Below are 21,143 nucleotides of genomic sequence, written 5' to 3'. Positions count from 1 at the left end.
CTAATACACTGTTTTGTTTACATGGAGCATCTGCAGGCCTGGAGCCCCTCTTTCCGCAGCTCCCATTGGCTGGGAACGGCGAACCGCGGCCACAGGGAGCTGAGGGGCTCCATGCCTGCAGACGCTCCCAAGTAAACAAAACGTCCCAACCCGCCAGCGGCTCACACTGACGGGTCGGGAGCCAAAGTTTTCCACCCCCTGAAATATAGGGTTGGCTTATGAAAGGGTCATACAGTTTTTGCTATTTTTACCTATCCATTTTGGGGGGTCAGCTTATAAACAAACGGGCTAATGAACGAGTATATACGGTATGTTTCTTCCTGTAATTGCAGTAGTGGTAAAATAAAGCTCATTACTGTGATTTCACCATATACTAAGTCTGATCATTGAATAAGAATTCCAATTTTGCTAAATCACTAATGTTTAACCAATTGTTTTTAAAAATAAAAAGGGCAAAATAATCTCTAGGTGTTCTAGATATAGCTGTTTTAAACATAAGCTTTTTTGTGTCATTGCTTCAGGTTTTACCAAAAAACAGTAACAAAACTCTCTCTGTTACTCTGCCAAATAATCTCTAGAATCTTTACTTTGAGGTCAGATTATATGAACAATAGATGACTCCACAGATAAACTAAATGTCAGTATCTTTTTATCAGTGAACATCCAATGAAGTACATATTTTTCCTGAAGCTTGTTTTTAACTGTTTTTTGAGGAAAGTAAAAACTTACTTGCATAATTCAGATGCTGAATTTGTCATCTGAATCAGGAGAGCAATGTTATGAAATGATCCTCACTGTCAATATTTGAAATAGTACCTTGAGTGGCACATGTTTGAAGCCATTGTTAATGTTCTTTTACTTCATAAGGGGACAGTGTTTCTGTTGTTAGCAACCTTTCTATAAAAATTATTGTAAATTAATTTGTTTTATCATTGGATACCTTTGTTTTTCAACAGTGTGTGCTGTACTTATGGGTCTTGAAGATTCTGTATCCAAATACATTATTTCTTTTGAGAGGCAACCATGAATGTAGACACCTCACAGAATATTTTACCTTTAAGCAAGAATGTAAGTACTATATAGGAATATAGTATTGAGTTACTACCAAACTAGTATTTTCCGTTCTGTTACAATTATCTCTTGAGAAAAATATCTAAAAATGCTATTAAGGGACTGCTCCTGCAAACATTCTCCTGCATAGTTGTAATGACTTAAATGGAACGACACCTCTACCTCGATATAACGCTGTCCTTGGGAGCCAAAAAATCTTACCGCATTATAGGTGAAACGGCGTTATATTGAACTTGCTTTGATCCACTGGAGTGCGCAGCTCCAGGCCCCCCCCCCCCCCGGAGCACTGCTTTACCGTGTTATATCGAGTTGCGTTATATCGAGGTAGCGGTGTACAAGCAATTATAAGCATGAAGGGAGCAAGTGTGTGCAGAACTGGACTCTGTAAAGGTACATTTTATAGTCTATTTGTCTATTCTATCCATGCAGCTTTTAAAATCTTTTGAGGTTTAATTTTTATGGAAATGTATGTGGAAAATCAGCACAAAAGTCTTTGGCGTTGTCACTAAAAGATCTAAAACTCGCCATTTATACCTTATTATTTTATATAATAGGCTATACTGCATGATTTTCACTTTTCTGAATTATTTAACACTTTTAAAAATAGTTATAACCAGGGTGGATTGGATTTAGATCAAATTGATTTAAATCAAATTGATTTAAATCACTAGTCAGGAAGACTCGATTTAATCATGGATTTCTACATTATAGTGCATTCTTGTTGGTTGTTATAACCTTAATACATATTCTTCACAACTCAGAGATAGATGTAGGTTTTATTTTTAGAAGGTACACACTATACATTTTTAAAGTGATTTATTTTGAAAACTTTTCAGATTAGTTTTACAGCTATATCAGAAAATGAATGATTGTTTGGTTATTTCATTTATTGAAGGTAATTGAAGCAGTTCATCTCCCAATTACTTCATAAATATCTATCTCCAATTCAACAGGTTAATCATTAGTATTTGGAGGATTTTCTTGCCATGCTGTATTAGGAGGAGAACATCACCAGATAGACATTTAAATTAATTTATTTAACTAAAACAACAGTGTTATGTATTCTGGATTTTTTTTCTTCAACAACAAACATATAATATTTTAACAAAACAAGCATATGAATTTTTGAATTTAGTTAAACATTCAAGTTTTTTAAAATTCAGGTTTGTTTTTGTTAAAATTGTTTTTTAACTAAAATAATTAAATGAAATATTTAAAAAGAAAACAAAAATTAAATAGTCAGCCACGTCAACATGAGAATCTTAAAATATTGGCTTCTGCAGCTAACTCAGTCGTCTTCACCTTCATTTTCTTGTTTGTTCATAATCTGGAAAAGAAAAACAAGCTTTCCTGCTTTTTCAGGTCCCAAATGATTTCTCAATTTGGAACTGAAGTCTTTGACTAGGAGGTGCATCAAATGAGCACTGCAACCATATGTTATTAGCTTGGACTCTCTTCTAAATAATTTCTTTTCATCTTGGATACATTTGCAGCATTGTCTGTGACCAAACTGCATACTAGACATTTTAATTTTTTTTCAGAGTTTGTTATAGCTTTTACTGCTACTTTTTGTAAGTATTCTGCTGTGTGTGCATTTCCTGATGTATCATTTGTTTCTGTAAGGAAGACATTCCCTTCTTCTGTTGTCACACAAGCACATACAACAGGATCATTGTGAACATTGATTCACCCATCAAGACTCAAGTTAACAATTTTACCCTCTAGACCTTTTGCACACTGCTCAATTTCTCTTTCATACACTTTATCCAGCAATTTGCCTGCGACATCTGCTCTGGTGGGTGGACTGTAGCCTGAACCATGTTAATGAAGTGTGGGTTCACAATCATACAAACCGGGCATTTTTTTCATCAATTACCTCTTTTTGTAATCTGCTGGTTCTTCTTTGATTGTTCATGTCCATTCCAATTAGGTGTGCGTGCTCTGCGAGCACGGACATCGGAAACGTCTTCCCTTAGCAGCTCCCGTCGAGATGGCAAGGAAGCCCACTAGAGTGGCGCCCTTGTGACTGCGTATATAGTATCCTGCCGGCCCGACCCCTCTTCAGTTCCTTCTTACCGTCCGTGGCGGCGTTAGAACGTTCTCTCTTGCTTGTGAGTGACCCCTTAGCTTTTCAGTCTTCTAGTTAGAGTTGTTCTTAGATAGTTATCAGTTAGTTAAATACCAATTTATTCAGGTGTCTGGAAGCTAGTTCCAGCACCAGCCTTTGGCTGGGAGGGATGCTGCAAGCCCAGGGTTTCAAAGCTTGCACCATGTGCCACAAGTCTATGCTCAATAGCGACCCCCACGACTCCTGTCTCCAGTGTCTGGGAGAGGCTCATCAGGCAGAGTGCTGCAAAATCTGCAAGGCCTTCAAACCGTGCACTAAGAAAGAAAGAGACTTTCATCTTAAGCAGTTGCTCATGGAAATCCGCGTTACAACCACCGTCCCCAGACCGATCGGCACCAGGCCCGGCTTCCTCGGTGCAAAGTGCCCTGGCATCAGTGCGTGATCCAGCACCGCCCAGGCACCGTAAATCACTGGCACCAAGGCGGGATGACCAACCTCAGCACTGGTCGACCTCTCTGGCACCGACTAAGCGTCACAAGAAAGGCAAAAGAGGGTGCTCTCCCCAAACAGCTGCCAAGGTGCTCAGAGAGGCTCCCAGCAAGCAAAGACAGGTTGCGGGCCCGAGCCAAGAACTGGCATTGTCGACTCCTGTGCCACAGGCCCCGTTGAGTCTGGTACCCAGCGAGTTCAGTGCCGATGAATGTCTGGAGGAAGTCCTGGAACACCCCTCTACGCCCAGCACTTTCGAGGCAGCGAAAGACCTCATTGAGCTGTCGGCACCACATCCCCTCCTGTGCAGGGAGAAGCCTCCAGCACTGCCAAAGAGGGTGCGGTCCAGAGGGAAGCTGGCAATGGTGCTCCGCTCGAGGTCACCATCTCGGCACCGCTCACGACACCATTCCCATTCGAGCTTGGTGTCCCGCTACTCCCCAGCACCTGCAATCCAATGCGAGATTACGGCACCGGAGGCGAACCTACCAGTGGTACCTGCAGTGACTACACGCTGGTCCACGACACCATCGGTCGCCCGGCACTGGAGCGCGCCACCAGCAACCTCACTGGCACCGAATGAGAGGCACTAGTCCCGGTCCCGAGACTCCCAGTACCTTTCGCAGTCCCAGTCAGCCAGGCACCGCTCCCCGGCCTGCACCTCGTGGCCGCTCAACATTCAGCACTGCCCTGGTCCTCTCCATCAGCATCCTCCGGCTCCAAGGCCGACTCCGGTCAGTCCAGCTATAGCAGACATTGAACTGTGGCCAGCAGAGACTCCCACTCAGCATGGCAGCCACAGTGGCCTCCTCCGGGTCAGTGGCCCTTCTGGACCCCATGGGCCTACCATCATCTCCAGAGCCTCCAGGTCCGGGCACTCCATGCAATGCCATTCCAAGTCGCTACACAGGCGATCCTTAAAAGACATAACTTCAACTCTTGGGCCGTGTCCAAGTTTAAGGATCGCTTGCCTCAGGACTTGTACTCGGAGTTTGCTGCGTTAATTGAGGAAGGAAAGGCGGTGACTAAGACCTCCCTCGATTCAGCTGACAGAACCATTGCCTCGGGGGTAATCATGCGACACTCCGCGTCAGGCCTCCCTCCAGAGGTCCAGAACACCTTCCAAGATCTCCCCTTCGAGGGCTCGGGCCTTTTCTCGAAGCAAACAGACCCCTGCATGGCCTTAAGGACTCCAGGGCCACCCTGAAGTCGCTAGGGATGCATACGCCGCAACCCAGAGAAAGCCTTTCAGGCCTCAGCCTCCACAGCAGAGGCAGTATCAACCCTGCCCCAGACAGAAGCCGTATTGAAGGCGGGGCAGAAACAGGCATAGACAGCAGAATAAACCTGCCTAACAAAGGCCAGAATAAATCCCAGCCCGGAAACAAGCAAGGTTTTTGAAGGCGTGCTCAAGGACAGTGTACCAACCCAGTACCTGGATCCATCCCCTCGGTTTTTAAACCGGCTATCCCACTTCTACCGTACGTGGTCCCGTATAACATCGGATGGCTGGGTCCTACACATGGTACAGGTGGGATACTCCCTCCACTTCTTTTCCTTCCCTTCCTCCCACCCACTTTCCCCGTCCCTCTTCAGGGGCCCCTCTCATGAGCAACTCCTTATGTAGGAGGTCCGTTTGCTCCTCGAGATAGGGGTGGTGGAGGAGGTTCCACAGGAGATAAGGGGAAAGGAGTTTTATTCCCGTTACTTCCTAATCCCCAAGGCAAAGGGGTTTCTCTGACCCATTTTAGACCTTCGCGGACTCAACAAATTTATGGTCAAACTCTGGTTCCGCATGGTCTCCCTAAACACTGTAATCCCATCACTGGATCCGGAAGTTTGGTATGCTGCCCTCTACATGAAGGACGCCTATTTCCACATCGCCATCCATCCGGCGCACTGCCGCTTTCTCGGGTTTGTCATAAACCAACATCACTACCAGTTCACTGTTCTCCCATTTGGCCTGTCTACAGCCCCCTGAGTGTTCACGAAATGCATGGCTGTGGTGGTGGCCTTCCTGCGGAAAAGGCAAGTTCGAGTGTACCTGTACTTCCGCTACTGACAGGTCATTCCAAGGACAAGGTCCAGTCCCACGTGACAATGGTCATGGACACCTTTCACAGACTGGGACGACTCCTCACTGTACCCAAATCGTCACTCTCACCTACCCAAAGGATAGAGTTCATGGGGCAGTCCTAGACTTGGTACAGGCAAAAGTGAGCCTTCCAGAGACCAGGTTCCAAGCCATAGAGCAGATTGTCAAAACAATGCTTCAATATCCCACCATGACAGTCAGGTGTTGCCTGCAGCTAATAGGGTATATGGCAGCATGCATGCATTTATGGGGTCAAACATGCCCAACTGAGACTCAGGCCCATACAAGCGTGGCTCGCACTGTGTTACCACCCGTCCCGAGACCCCCTGGACCTTGTGGTGACGATCCCGGGGCAGGTACAAGAATCCCTGCGTTGGTGGCTGGACCGACCAAGGGTCTGTGCAGGGGTCCCCTTCGCCAAGCCCAACCTTCTCTGACATTAGTAACAGACGCATCAGATCTGGTCTGGGGTGCACACTTAGGGGATCTGCCGACACAAGGCTTGTGATCGACGGACTAGATACCTTTTCATATCAACCTGAAGGAGCTCAGGGCGGTTCGTCTGGCCTGCCAAACCTTTCTTGACACTTTGCAAGGTAACAGCGTGACAGTCCTGACAAAAAACACCACTGCCATGTTCTACGTAAACAAACAGGGTGGAGCCCGCTCCTCACCCCTCTGCCACGAGGCTCTTCTCCTCTGGGACTTCTGTATAGCCCGATCCATTCAGCTGGAAGCATCTTACCTTCCAGGGGTACAAAACGAGCCGGCGGATCGCCTCAGCAGGTCACATCACGTGCACTAGTGATCAATCAGATCTGACATCATACAGTCAGTCTTCCAAAGGTGGGGTTATCCCCAAGTAGACCTCTTCGTCACCAAGAGCAACACACAGTGCCCTCAGTTCTGCTCATTCCAAAACCACAGTCCGGGCTTGACTGCCGATGTGTTCCTAATACCGTGGGGTGAGGGGCTGAAGTATGCCTTCCCTCCTATCCCGCTGGTCCACCGGGTCCTTCTCAAAATTTGTAGGGACAGGGCGATGGTAATCATGATTGCCCTATCCTGACCGTGGCAGCATTGGTACACGACCCTCCTAGAGCTGTCCGTAGAGACCCTGATAGCCCTGCCCCTCTACCCAGATCTGATCACGCAGGACCACGGGCGCCTTCTCCACCCGAACCTGCAGTCTCTACATCTCATGGCTTGGAAACTCCGTGGCTAAATCCCAGTGCTCTGCCAGTGCTCTCAATCAGTGAGACAGATTCTCCTCGGTAGTAGGAAACCTTCCACTAGGACTACCTACCTGGCAAAGTGGAAAAGGTTTTCCTGCTGGTGTGAACCCAAGCGCCTTCAACCGCTCCAGGTTCCTATCCCGGTTATTTTGGACTACCTCCTACACCTTAAGCAACAGGGTCTGTCCCTTTCGTCCATCCGAGTGCACCTGGCAGCCATGCCAGCTTTCCATCCAGGGGCGTCTGGGCGCTCGGTGTTTTCAAATCCCATGGTGGGGCGATTCCTCAAAGGGCTGGAGAGGGTGTTCCAATATTCTCGCCCACCAGTCCCAACTTGGAATCTGAACCTGGTCCTCTCCAAACTCATGAGCTCACCATTTGAGCCCCTGGCCACTTCTTCCCTCCTCTACCTTTCTTGGAAGGTGGTGTTCCTGGTGCCCATTAGATTGGCAAGGAGGGTGTCCAAGCTGAGAGCTCTCACCTCTGAACTCCCTTACGCAGTGTTTCATAAGGACAAGGTGCAGCTTATACCGCACCCCAAATTCCTTCCCAAGGTGGTCTCCCAATTCCACATGGGACAGGACATTTGATTGCCTGTGTTCTTTCCAAAACCCCATATCAGCCCGAGACACCACAGCCTACACATGCTGGATGTCCGAAGAGCCTTAGCGTTCTACATAAAGCGCACAAAACCTTTCCGCAAATCAACCCAATTGTTTGTTGCCATAGCCGATAGAATGAATGGCCTTCCTGTCTCTGCACAACGCATATCGTCCTGCATCACAGACTGCATTCGCACATGGTACGAGATGGCCAAGGTCCCAGCTCCAGCGATTACGGCCCATTCAACCAGAGCGCAGGCATCTTCGACTGCCTTTCTGGCTCAGGTCCCCATCCAGGAGATCTGCAAGGCAGCCACCTGGTCTTCAGTGCACACGTTTACAGCTCACTATGCTGTCAACCAACAGGCCAGAGATGATGCGGCGGTCAGCAGAGCTGTTCTTCAGTCAATCGTTCCATGACTCCTACCCTCCTCCAATGGTAAGTTTGCAAGTCACCTTATTGGAATGGACGTGAACAATCACTCGAAGAAGAAAAGACGGTTACTTACCTCTCGTAACTGTTGTTCTTCGAGATGTGTTGTTCAAGTCCTTTACAATACCCACGCCCCTTCCCCTCTGAGTCAATGGCAAGAAAGAACCAAAGGGGGGGTCGGGCTGGCGCCATTCTGGGGGGCTCTCCTGCCGTCCCGACAGGAGCTGCTAAGGGGTAAAGTTTCCGACGTCCGTGCACGTGGTGCGCACACACCTAATTGTAATGGATGTGAACAACACATCTCGAAGAACAACAGTTATGAGAGGTAAGTAACCGTCTTTTCTTATCACAAACTTATCTATGGTTGTTTCTGGATGATGGAGATTATTTTTTCTTTTCGCTGTGGCTATGTGACGTACGTGATGTGACTGAAACACTATCATTGGCAGATAACTCTGAAACTATGGAAAATGATGGTGATCTTGAAGGTGGATAGTCTTCAGAATCCTGTATGTTGAGGATGGATTCTCCTAAACAAAATAAATCAGTGCAGTTATTTAATTATTACCATACTGCTCATTTAATATTACTCATTGCATTCACTGACACTCAGTACTACTTTAAAGGTGAAATTGTAAAAAGAAGATCTGCCTATTTCAGCTATTTATTTTTTATCACAACTGCATCTAAAATGATAGTCCCATAAAGTAACAACTATATTTTTTGCTCAAACATGAGAATTCAAGAATAGTCCAGAAGGAAGACAGGCAGTCCTTAAGAAAGAAGTATGAAATAAAAAAGTTTACCAACCTGAAGATCCTGCATGTTCAGACGTGTTCCTTTCATCATCTTCAACGCAGCTTCCTCCTGAGAAGGAACACTTCTCATGATGTTGTTTCATTCGGGCAACCAGGCCTTGCATTTCTTTATTGCGCTGTTTGCATTTTGCACGCATGCCTGTCTTACCCACAGGTAGAGGAACTTCATTAAAATATTCTCAAACTGGGTCTCTTTTACGGCCTGTGTCCACAAATTTGCAGAGGGACAATAGAGTTGCGGTCTGTTATTTCTCACCTCTATATATTATTTATTTGTGTATTTAAAAGCATTTTTGCTGTTAACAAGCATGTTATCTCTGGAGGCACAAATCCACAGTTTGAGAACTGCAAAACTAAGCATCTCTGATGATATCTTCTAGACTGAGCACTGAGTCTCATTGGGTAGATAGAAAGATTAACCTAAATAATTTATGCAGAAGTCCCTGGAACTCCATAAGATTGGGTCCCTAATCCATGAACGATTGGAACTCATTTACAAAACTTTTCTTAAAAAAAGTTAATACATTAATATATTGTCTCATACTATAGAATTAGAATTTATAATCCCTATTCTGTGAAGAGAGATCTTTGAGCTATAATGTATCTTAATTAAACCAATTTAAATAAAAACAATCCGATTTTTTTTATTAAATCATTGATTTTTATCCACCCTGGTTATAAAACTTTGTCCGTATTTTATATTTGAGGATGCAGAGGAAGAGGGAAGTATAAGTTTAAAGTTTTGGAAAGGAATTTTTCTTGAAGCAGCTTTCCTATGTCTTGATTTTTAAGCTTATCAAAATGTGCATTTTTCTATTTTTAGTATTTGCCATATAAAAATGTTTTAAAATTTGAAACCCCCATAAAGCAGTTTCTTCATGTTGTGTAAGTCTTAATGGTTTGTTTTTTCTTCTCTACAGGTAAAATAAAGTATTCAGAAAGAGTCTATGATGCTTGTATGGAAGCTTTTGATTGCCTCCCTCTTGCTGCACTTTTAAACCAACAGTTTCTTTGTGTTCATGGTGGACTTTCACCAGAAATAAACACACTAGATGACATTAAGAGAGTGAGTATGTTTGTGTATTTCTAAAAAAGTGGGGGTGGAGGATTTGTGAGACTCCTTTCAAATGTCACTCTTTGAAAATGTCAGTATATTAGTTTCTAGTTTTTACTGGCTCTTTGTAAGCACAAAACAGGATTCAGACACTTGGATTGAGGGGCAGGGTTTTTATTAATTTTTTTTGTTGATGGAGAGGCTGAAGGAACTGGACTTATTTAGTCTTCAGAAGAGAAGAGTGAGGGGAGATTTGATAGGAGCCTTCAGCTACCTGAAGCGGGGTTCCAAAGATGATGGAGCTAGGCTGTTCTCTGTGGCAGATGACAGAATAAGAAGCAATGGTCTCAAGTTGCACTGGAGATCTAGGTTGTATATTAGGAAAAACTGTTTCACTAGGGGGGTGGTAGTAAAGCACTGGAATGGGTTACCTTGGGAGGTGGTGGAATCTCCATCCTTAGAGATTTTTAAGGCCCAGCTTGACAAAGTCCTGTCTGGGATGATTTTGTTGGGGTTGGTCCTGCTTTGAGCAGGGGGTTGGACTAGATGACCTCCTGAGGTCTCTTCCAACCCTAATCTTCTATGATTCTATGAGTAATCATGGATTTTATTATATCAAACACATAGACATAATTGCAGTTAAACAACTTAGTTTCTAGAGTAATGTAATTGCACCAAGAAATTTAGTTTGCTCTTTAATTTATGCACATGCTTTAAGTTCTTTACTGGAGAAGGGCTAGAATTCTTAGCACTTTGCAGGATTGAGCTCCTAAAAGCTAAGTGTTGCCTTAAAAATCAATCAATGTATTAAAGATCAAATGTAATTTATCCCTCTAAACTTAAATATGAAAAGTCTTTTAGTTCTTGTTAGCTATTATTTATATCAAAGTAAATAAGTTTGTTGTGTTAGTTTGACAGCTTGATGTAGAATTATATTTTAAATACTTTTAATTTTTTTATAAAGTTATATCATTTGGTATTTGTTTACTGTCATTATCTAACATATTGCCTCTAACTGTTGGCAAAACTTTTATAATGGGTTTATATATGAAAGAAATATTAGAAATCCACATGACCATTTTGATCTGACTGTCTTGAGTTTATTCAGAAAAGCAAAATTCATATTGAGAACCAGAAATACTTGGTAAAAGCAGAGTTCAGTTTTAAAGTAGGATAGCTCTCACTAAATATAGCTATACCATGTGAAGAATGTACAAAATGAATCGGACTCTATAGTTTGATTTGTTTTCTTGTCATAAGAGACTTCTTTTGAAATGTCAGTGTCATTTTAATTTGAAAATTTGTGTGTTGCTATCTTGATAGTGTGGATATATATTTTTTTCTCAAAAAACCCTTGGACTTTTAAAGTTGCAATATAATGTGATCAACAATCTGAGTTACTCTTATGGAAAATTGGTAGAGTACTTGTTTGCCTAGCAACCTCTTGAAGTGGTCCTGTTCATATGGAAAGTGCTGTAGTTATATCAGTAATTAAGGAGGATGAAAATATGTTTTTAAAAAATTGTGCTATTAAATATTTAATGTATCAGTTATTTCATTTTAATGGAATACAAGTGTTATGATATCAAGCTTTCTGTCTGATAAAGCCATTGACAAATAAGTAGGAGTTACCTCACATGGAATGTTGATGTCAGGTGGTGATGATCCTATTATATTAAAATTTTTAATCTTCTGTTGCTTTCTCTTTGAATATTTCTCTTCAGTTTGCAGTTAACTGACTTTTTTTCATCTGATATCTTGACTGTAGCATTTGGTTCCTCCTTCACAAGAGTGGTATTGATTATTTCAAGTTTTGCAAAATTATCATAAAGTCTGAGGTCAGAAGCATTTTATGCTTGGATTTAAACTTTCTAATTTCAAACTAGTCAACTTGGAATAAAAAAAATCAGTTTCTGAGGAACCAGTAAGATGCCATTATCTGGTGGAGAATCCACCACTGCTTCTACCAGGTCATCTGCAAGTAATAAAGGGCCTGAAAGGAGGTCTTCCTTTACTCCGTGTGGACAGGTGGTCTTAAAAGGGGAGGGGAGGAAGAATCATGTGACTGGTGACAAGCCAACTAAATGAAAAACCAAGTCAGTCATGGTTCCAAAAAAATTCCTGGTCTACTTTTTTGTCACCTATTTTGTCACCGGCCCGCAGGGCTACCCCCTCTCCCCCAGCACCAGCAGGTGCCCCACAGGCCCTCTTCCAGAGCAGCCAGCTGCACCCCCTGGAACCTCCCAGGACACCAAAGATTTAGTCAGGGGTATATAGTACAAGTCATGGACAAGTCACAGGGCCGTGAATTTTTGTTTATTGCCTGTGAGCTATCCATGACTTTTACTAAAAATGCCCATGACTAAATCTTAGTCTTATACATAACCATTGTTTCACTGTGTTGTGCATTTATCCTCCTTTAGTGTCTGGTTCACAGGGGATAATAGGCTTCGTTTCCTGATAGCTACTACAGTTAGTCCTGTAACTTTTCACTATGGTCGCTGGAAATGTAACAGAGCCACTAAAGTAAGTGTTTCCAAATGGGTCAGAAAGGATATCTCTGAAGCCTCTTAAAGAAAAGGTAAGAAACCTCCTCCAGAAATGGTCAAGTCCCATTCCATGAGGTCCACAGCAATGTTATGGCAGAGCAATAAAGCTTTGTATGAAAAAAAATCTGCAGAGACCCTAGGTGGTCATCTCTTCATTCCTTGATTAAACTGTCCAATGTGGATATGTTTCTTCGGATGCTGCATTTGGTTGTCTGGTCGTGTTGGCTGGTAGTTCTTCTTAATTCCCTTTTATTCCATTTTTTTCTGTGCTGCTACTACTTACTAATTCCCAGTGGTGTCTTCAAATTGGTAGATGTAGTGTGCCTGAGAAAAGGACAATTTTGTTCCTTTGTAAATTTACGTTCTCATAACATACACATCTATCAGTCTGGAGGATCCCTCGCCTCTTCTGACAATTAATTATCTTCATTATTCTCTATTGTTGTATGTTCAAATCTTCCTCTTGTTTTTTTGGCATGCATCTGCCTTACAGAGAAGAGGAAACACACTTCTATAGAGCCTACCTCTCTCGTGTAGTGGGTAGCATTTACTTTGTAATGCTTTGGCATTGGTGGATGCGTATACTGTACAGGTAAGAAGCAAAACTGATCTATATAATATTTAAATCAACTTTGTGTTTGTTTTTCAAACAGCTAGATAGATTCAAAGAGCCTCCTGCATTTGGACCAATGTGTGACTTATTGTGGTCAGATCCCTCAGAAGATTTTGGAAATGAAAAATCACAAGAACACTTCAGTCATAATACAGTCAGGGGATGCTCATATTTTTATAGGTAAAAAGAAATCTAGGATATAATTGACATTTTAGTACTAAGAGTTACACTTTACTAAACAAAAATAAAGATTTTACTCATAGTTGTTTTCATTTCACAGCTATCCAGCAGTTTGTGAATTTTTGCAAAATAATAATTTGTTGTCGATAATTAGAGCTCATGAAGCACAAGATGCAGGGTAAGTGTTTTATGCCCTTACAGAAATTATTCAACAATACAAAATAATCATTTATTACTTTATGATGCAAATTAAGCTGTTTGTTTTACAGCTATAGAATGTACAGAAAAAGCCAAACTACAGGTTTCCCATCATTAATAACAATTTTTTCGGCACCTAATTACTTGGATGTCTACAATAATAAAGGTAAGAATTTAGTGCTAAGGAGATTTAATTTAATATAAACTTCTTTCCAAAAAAATAGTCTAACAGTAACACCATACAAAATCACCATACAAAGTCAATTTTGTATGGTGTTACTGGTAGAGCGAAAAAAATCCAAGCCTTTTGAGTCAAACTAATACAATATGTAAAACACATATGGGCATAATTACTTGAATGTGTAAAATAAACTGATGATCTCTCATAATGATAACAAGGAGTCTGGTGGCACCTTAAAGACTAACAGATTTATTTGGGCATAAGCTTTCGTGAGTAAAAACCTCACTTCTTCGGATGCATAGCTCATACTCTCATAATGATGACATCCAGAAATGATAAAACCAAGTGTGCTTTTCATTTTTAGAAGTACCCACTGTGACATTACCCAGGGTGCAATCTGGACTGACAGACAGCTCCGTCCCCTCATTTCTCCAACCTGGGATGCCTTTTACACTGCTTTGCTGTGAGAGCAACCACTCCTGCTCTGCCTACACCCAGCCTCCAGCATGTAAATCATTCGCAGCTATATTATATGAGTGCTATAGCCAGCCACCCATGAATTATGCTGCAGGGCAACACCAGCAAACTCCCAGTCCCAGATTTTCCCCTAGAAGTGTGCGTCCTGTAATGCCCAGCCCCTCGTGGACAATGCAAGGTCATATAAAGTCCGTCATTTCATTAATAGAAAATGATATGCACAAATGTTATCTCAAATGAAGTTTCCCAAACCCTTCAATCCAAACACACACTGGTTTAGATAAAACAATACTACAGAAAGATAGGTTTTAAGTGACTGCAAATAATGAGGCATAAAAGTCATAATTGATTACAAGTAAATAAAAGGTAAAACTCAACTGATACCTAACTTAACAAGCTAAGTGAATTCAAAGCATAAAGTTCTCTCTCACCATATATTCTAGCAGTTTTACTGGTTGAATCTTTCAGCCAGGATCCCTCCCCAGTCCGATGATGCTTATTTTATTCTTCAAGTGTTGTTGATGCCATGAGTAGAAATGGAGAGATGATTTGGGGCATCTGTTCCCCGTTTTTATCTTTTCTTCCTCTTTGAGAATCATCTCCAGCTGGGATTCAGGAGACAGTCTGTCGGACGGGAACTTCCAACTGTTTCTTTGCCAAGTTGTAAATTTCTCACTCTCTCACCCTTTTTCCTGCCAAAGAATGGCCGCTTAACCAGGTGATAGTCCATTTGATTTTGTTGACACCTGGCTGAGGCATCAGTTTGTCTTTCGTTTTTGAGGAACTGGTTTGTGCCTGCTTTTCTAAACTTGGAATATGTCTCAGTAGCATTTTATATCTTTGTATACAATGTTGCCACACACATTTTACCAGGACAATAATGATCAGCAAACTGAGTTTTTTCAAATGATACCTCATAAGGCATACTTTGTATAAAATCCATTATAGTTTTGTAAAAATGGTGAACATAGGGTTCTTCTTCGAGAGATGTCTTTGTGGCTGATACACTTCAGGTGTCGGTGTGTACTGGAGCCATCAGTCGGAGATTTATGGTAGCAGTGTCCACACTTACGCAGTAGATGTCTTGCAGTGCAGTTGGCATCTCATTTAGCGTGTGCACAACCCGATCCCTCCAGTTCCTTCCCAACCGACCTCGGCCTGAAATGGAGCTCTGTGGCAGTGTTCACAGTCCTTCCCCCCCCCCCCCCCCCCCAAAATAGAAATAGTATAATTTAGACAGACAGCAAGTTTTTAATGATAATTAGTTTTGCTTAGATAGCTAGTAGTTTAAAAAAAAAAAGTTTTTCTCCTGGTTTCCCCTTCCCCATAGTTTCTTCACAGCAGGGAACATTCAACTGTTGAACGATGCCTGGCTCCCCAGGGTTCAAAAGATGCAGCTTATGTCATGAAGCGATGCCAATTTCTGATGGACACTTATGTGTCCGATGTCTCGGTGAGGCGCACATCCCACAAAAGTGCAGCCACTGTAATAATTTAAAAGTGAGAGTCAGGCGCAACCGGGATCGCCACTTGAAACTGATCTTAATGGGGAAATCTCTCCAAACGGAGACAGAACAGACCTCCTCCTCTCCAAGCACCCCGACTTCAGCAAAAGAGGACATGCCATCCTCTAAAAGATTGAGGAAGAGAACACCAACTTCGCTGCAGAGAGCACCGCAGAAAAAAAGGCAGTCTCCTGCCAGGTCGCTACTCTGATGCCGACAACCACAAGGATGAGCACCATTGATGCTCCGGGCACCTCTGGCACCGTCCATACTGGGACCTCTGCCAAGCCCCACCACAAGAAGACAGAGTTGAGGCTTAAAAAGAGACATGTCTCCTCCACGGCACCGACCTCACTGGTGAGGGACAGTGTGCCGAGACTCCCCCGGAACCATGCCTCCACTTCCAGCACCAATGGTGCAGTCAGCACCGATGGGGGAAATCCAAAACGGCACCACCCATGCTAGTCAAATGATCACAAAAATTATCACCACCGATGACTGCTATACCATTCCCTTTACTTCCCGCCCACCTACCTTACTCCCCTCCCACTCCCTCTTCAGGAACCCTTCTCATGAGCACCTGCTATGACAAGATGTAGATCATATTCTATAGTTAGGTGCCATAGAACAAGTCCCTCACAACACAGAGGGAAGGGATTTTACTCCCATTACTTCTTGAACCAGAAAAACAAGGGATGGAGGTCCATTTTAGACCTCACAAAACTCAACAAGTTTGTACGAACTTAAAAATTCCAGATGGTCACACTGGGCACGATACTACAAGCACAGCAAAACGGGGACTGGTTTTCAGCCCTTGACCTTAAAGATGCTTATTTTCATATTACCATTCATCCCGCTCACAGAAGAGTCCTGCGATTCACAGTGGAAAACTATCATTTCCAATACAGAGTACTACCGTTCAGCCTGTCCACCACACCAAGAGTTTTCTCAAAAACCCTTGCGCTAGTGGCAGCACATTTACACAAACGAGGGAAAATGATTTTCCTATACTTAGACGATTGTCTCCTCAAGAGCTCGACTCAACAAGAAGCAATATAAATAGTCCAGAAGACAGCTGCACTCTTCAGGAATCTAGGTTTGCAGATAAACGAACAAAAATCAACCCTAATTCTTGTACAACAACTGGACTTCATTGGGGGCACACCTCGATGCCATAGAGGCCAAAGTATCGTTGCCTCTGAGCAGATTCACAACAATGAGCAACCTTATATCGGTAATCAGCAGCAGCCCCCCAAAACCCGCACATATAGGACTACAACTATTAGGTCACATGGCAGCCACAACATTTGTGGTAGGACACGCAAGACTATATGTGCGCTGCCTATAGAGCTGATTGAACTCAATATACATACCCAGCAAGCACAGCCTCCATAAATGACTAACAGTACCGCCAAAAGTCTTGGACTCTCTACACTGGCGGACAAGGTTAGAAAATGTATGTGTGGGCATCCCCTTCCAGTAGAACAATAATAATGATCACAGATACATCCCTGATAGGCTGGGGCTCCCACGTGAACCAACAACAGTTCAAGGCAAATGGTCTGCTGAGGAGACCCACTTACACATCAATCTACTTGAGCTATGCGCGGTACACAATGCCTGCAGACATTTCCTGTCACTGATAAAGAACAAATCAATTTGCATAATGACTGACAACATTGCCTGCATGTTTTACATCAATTGCCAAGGAAGAGCCCGACCACACTCACTATGCACCGAAGCCATGAAACTGTGGAACTGGTGCATTCACTACAAAATAAACATCTTAACCTCCTACCTTCCAGAATTCGACAGCAGACATGTCTCATGGGAGCATGAATGGGAAATGAACAATGTAGTCCTGCAGTCCGTATTCCAGTGATGGGGACCTCCCCCCATCGACTTGTTTGCATCCCCAACAAACCACAAATGCCCATTATTCTGCTCGAGAGCAGAGATGGGATCCCAATCACTGGGCGATGCCTTCCTCATCCCATGGGATGCAACACTCATGTACGTATTCCCACCGATCCCTTTGATCCCACAAGTAATACACAAGATATGAATACAAAAGGCTACAGTCACCCGAATAGTCCCGACATGGGCCAGACAGGCCATGTTCTTATCCTTACCCGATGCACATGGCGATATGCGCCCCATGATTGCTCCCTCTTCGGATGGACCGTCTGTCACAGAACAACAGTTACACTCTTCACCCAAATCTGGAGAAACTCCATCTGAAAGCATGGCTCCTGCATGGTTCCATTATGGTTAGTTAGCCTGTTTGGAACAAGTCAAACACATATTACTAAACAGCAGGAGATCAACCATGTCATAAACCTTACCCTTAAAAATGGAAAAGATTCTCCTCATGATGTCAAGAAAAACAGTTGACTGCCACTACAAACCACTGTTGCTGGTGCTGGACTACATATTGGAGTTGAAACGCTCAGGTCTTCCAACAAACTCGATCAAAGTGCATCTCATGGTCATTACAGCGTTCAATCATGGAATTGAAGGGACCTTGATATTCGCGCATCCAAGTACTAAACGCTTTCTCACCGGTCTACAGAACATTTACCCAGAGGTTCGCCAACCCACTCCGGCATGGGATCTAAAGTTGGTATTGAAATGCATCAACAGACCACCATTTGAACTTTTAGCCACCTGTTCCTTACTGCATCTGTCCATGGAAAGTGGTGGCATTTTTTGGTCGCTATCACTTACGCCAGACGAGTAAGTGAGATGGGGCCTTTTTGGCCGATCCTCCCTACACAATATTCTTCAAGGACAAGGTCACGTTATGACCCCACCCAAAGTTCCTACCAAAAATATCATCACCCTTTCGTATAAACCAACCAATTCACCTTCCCAATTCACCTTAAACCACACGGGAATCTAAACGAAACCATTGTGCATATATTAGGTGTTAGACACGCGTTAGGCTTCATTCTATCTAATTAGAATGCTTTCTGAAAGTCCCCGAGACTTTGTGTCCATGACCGAACATTCAAAAATAAGTGCTATTCATTCAGAGATTATCTAAGTGGATCTCCACCTGTATTCAACAGTATTACCCAAACACACAATACAGAACCTCCTGAGGACATCAGATCCCATTCCACACGCGCTCTATTGACCTCAATAGCATTTCTAAACAATGTGCCTATAATAGACATATGTAGAGTGGCTACTTGGGCCTCTGTCCATACATTTACTGATCATTATGCAATCATTCAAGGCCCGATGCCATAATTGGCCTAACTGTACTCGCCTCTACAATGCAAGCAAACCCAAAGTCCCTCCTAACCTCTGAGGGGCACTGCTCTACAGTCACCTGAAGAGGAGCATCACTCAAAGAAGAGAGGGGTACTCACCTTGTCCAGTAACTGAGGTTCTTCGAGATGTGTTCCCCTGTGGGTGCTTCACTACCCATCCTCCTCCCCTCTACTTTGGAGTTGGCAGTAAGGACTTTACGGTAGAGAAGGAACTGGAGGGATCGGGCTGTGCGCACGCTAGATGAAGCACCAACGGCACTGCGAGACATCTACTGCGCACGTATGACCTGCATGGACACTGCTACTGTAAATCTCTATGAAAATAGCGTAGCTGAAATCGACTTATCTTAGATTGAATTAAAATTACTTACTTTGCATCCTTGCGGCGCTGGATCAAAGGCCGCGGCTCCCCCGTCGACTTTGCTTCTGCCTCTCACACTGCTGGAGTTCAGCAGTCGACGGGAGAGCGATCGGGGATCGATTTATCGCGTCTACACTACACGAGATAAATCGATCCCCGATAGATTGAGATCGGCGGGTAGTGTAGACGTACCCTGATACTTGAAATGGAGCACCCACAGGGGGACACATCTTGAAGAACCTCATTTAATGTATAAGGTGAGTAACCCTCTCATACAGATTGTTACACCCACTGAGTGCTTTCCAAACAGGCTGGGCTGCTCTGTGCTCTGAGCAGTTCACAATGTAAAATACAAGCTGAGAAATAGAGGTTAGGGGCCGAGGAACAGTAGTAGACAATTTATATACAAGTCAGCTCAATTCGTGGCAAGCCACACTGCAGAAGTAAGCTTTTAAATGTGGACAGGGAAGAGACCATGCAGATGAGCTGTGGGATGTAGTACCATACATGGGCGGCTGTGTGGAAGGAGGCATGGAAATGTTTGTGGGAGAAGCTAAAACAGCGGGACAAAGTTGGAGGCAGGTGGAGAGCAGCCTGTGGTTTGGCAAGGCATTGTAAGTAAGGAGGGGACAGAGTTAGGCAAAGCTTTGAAGGTGATGAAAAGAAACTGAAATTTGATTGTGAATGTGTAGCCAGTAGTCCGTTGATTAAAATGTGGGATAATAAAAAATCTGGAGCCAATTATACTGTTGTTTTGAGTTGGATGTTTGTGACAATACCTGCAATGGCACTTTTAGTAGTTTTTCCTCTCTGTGTCCATTATTAAGTTAAGTGTCAGTGCAATTTTGTATTTTCCTTAAAATGTACCTTTTTTAAATTGCAACATAAAGTGATTTTTCATATAACAAAGCTCTCTATTAGAAATATGTTCCATTATAATCATGAGTAAAGGATCATAGAGTGTCTCTTGCATATATTTTTACATAAGGTGTAATATAACTGTAAATGTGGGAAAAGATAATTGAATCTTCCTGATGATTTTGTTTTTATTATACTTAGTGCTAAGGATAAAAATTCTTGCCTTAATTTCTAAATGTTGTTTTGCAGCTGCTGTGTTAAAATATGAAAATAATGTGATGAATATTCGACAGTTCAATTGTTCTCCGCATCCTTATTGGTTACCAAATTTTATGGATGTCTTTACGTGGTCATTGCCATTTGTTGGAGAAAAAGGTAGAAACTATGCTGTACAAGCAAACTGTATTTGTGTTTTGTGTGGGTGTTGCAGGTTTATATTTACATGAGAGAAATTAAGTGTATGATTTCTCTTAAGGGACTATGTTAATCATTGCCACCTACTCCTTTGTTTGTCTCAATAGGGTGCAGACTTGTGAACACTTGTCCCAAAAGACCTTTTGCAAGGTTGTGTAACTCCCCATGTGAAAGTGCTGTAACATGTCCATGAAGGATGGTGATCTGGGACATGAGGTAGTCTACAGCTATTGGTTCTCTGTTCCCCCTGCTTTTGGCTGAGGTAGCTTGATTTTTGTCTGACGGAGCAGAGGAGGGAATGGAGAGGTTTAGAAGAGATGAAGGCGCTTGTCTGCATAGTTTAATGAAAATCCCCTTCCTTCTGAAGTATATCTCTGAGTCAACACACAATTTCAATAAAACTGTTTCCACTCTACAGAATAATTTGTTACACTTTCCTAATCTTAATGATGTAGAATTCTTAAATATTGTCTAGTTATGATGGATGTTCTTTTAACATTCTACAATGCCCAGAAGATTTACCTTTGATGAAGGGCAATTTATATATAATTGTTCTCCTAAAATACAATTTAATAGATATCCCCGTTCTACCCCCTCCCTCCAGAGATGGTAATTTTAAATTTAGGACAATTGGGCTCCAGGTAGGTTTAAGTAAAAAGCAAAG

General features: G+C 42.9%; 1 protein-coding gene and 1 long non-coding RNA gene across 12 annotated transcripts in view; one reads left to right on the top strand and one right to left on the bottom strand.

Annotated features, from left to right (window-relative positions):
• PPP3CB (protein phosphatase 3 catalytic subunit beta) overlaps positions 1-21,143 on the top strand; it is a 78,131-nt gene that overhangs the window by 33,346 nt on the left and 23,642 nt on the right. For all 11 annotated transcript variants that reach the window (XR_010589456.1, XR_006174366.2, XM_024107985.3 and 8 more), the window contains exons 4-9: positions 957-1,068; positions 9,732-9,877; positions 13,068-13,207; positions 13,308-13,385; positions 13,477-13,571; positions 20,315-20,440. Coding sequence is in view for 9 of the 11 variants with exons in the window: in XM_024107985.3 (XP_023963753.1) it covers positions 957-1,068; positions 9,732-9,877; positions 13,068-13,207; positions 13,308-13,385; positions 13,477-13,571; positions 20,315-20,440 (697 nt within the window). In the remaining 2 variants the exon portion in view is untranslated. The remainder of the gene's footprint in view (positions 1-956; positions 1,069-9,731; positions 9,878-13,067; positions 13,208-13,307; positions 13,386-13,476; positions 13,572-20,314; positions 20,441-21,143) is intronic.
• On the bottom strand, positions 15,295-20,315 carry LOC135972868 (uncharacterized). The gene is made up of 2 exons (XR_010589457.1): positions 17,701-20,315; positions 15,295-15,547 (listed from the first exon to the last, which is right to left on the bottom strand). It is a non-coding gene; the product is annotated as an uncharacterized LOC135972868 (long non-coding RNA).

This window comes from Chrysemys picta, chromosome 7, assembly GCF_011386835.1.
Source record: "Chrysemys picta bellii isolate R12L10 chromosome 7, ASM1138683v2, whole genome shotgun sequence".
Lineage (NCBI taxonomy): Eukaryota > Metazoa > Chordata > Testudines > Emydidae > Chrysemys > Chrysemys picta.
This window is presented reverse-complemented; position numbering and strand designations above follow the sequence as displayed.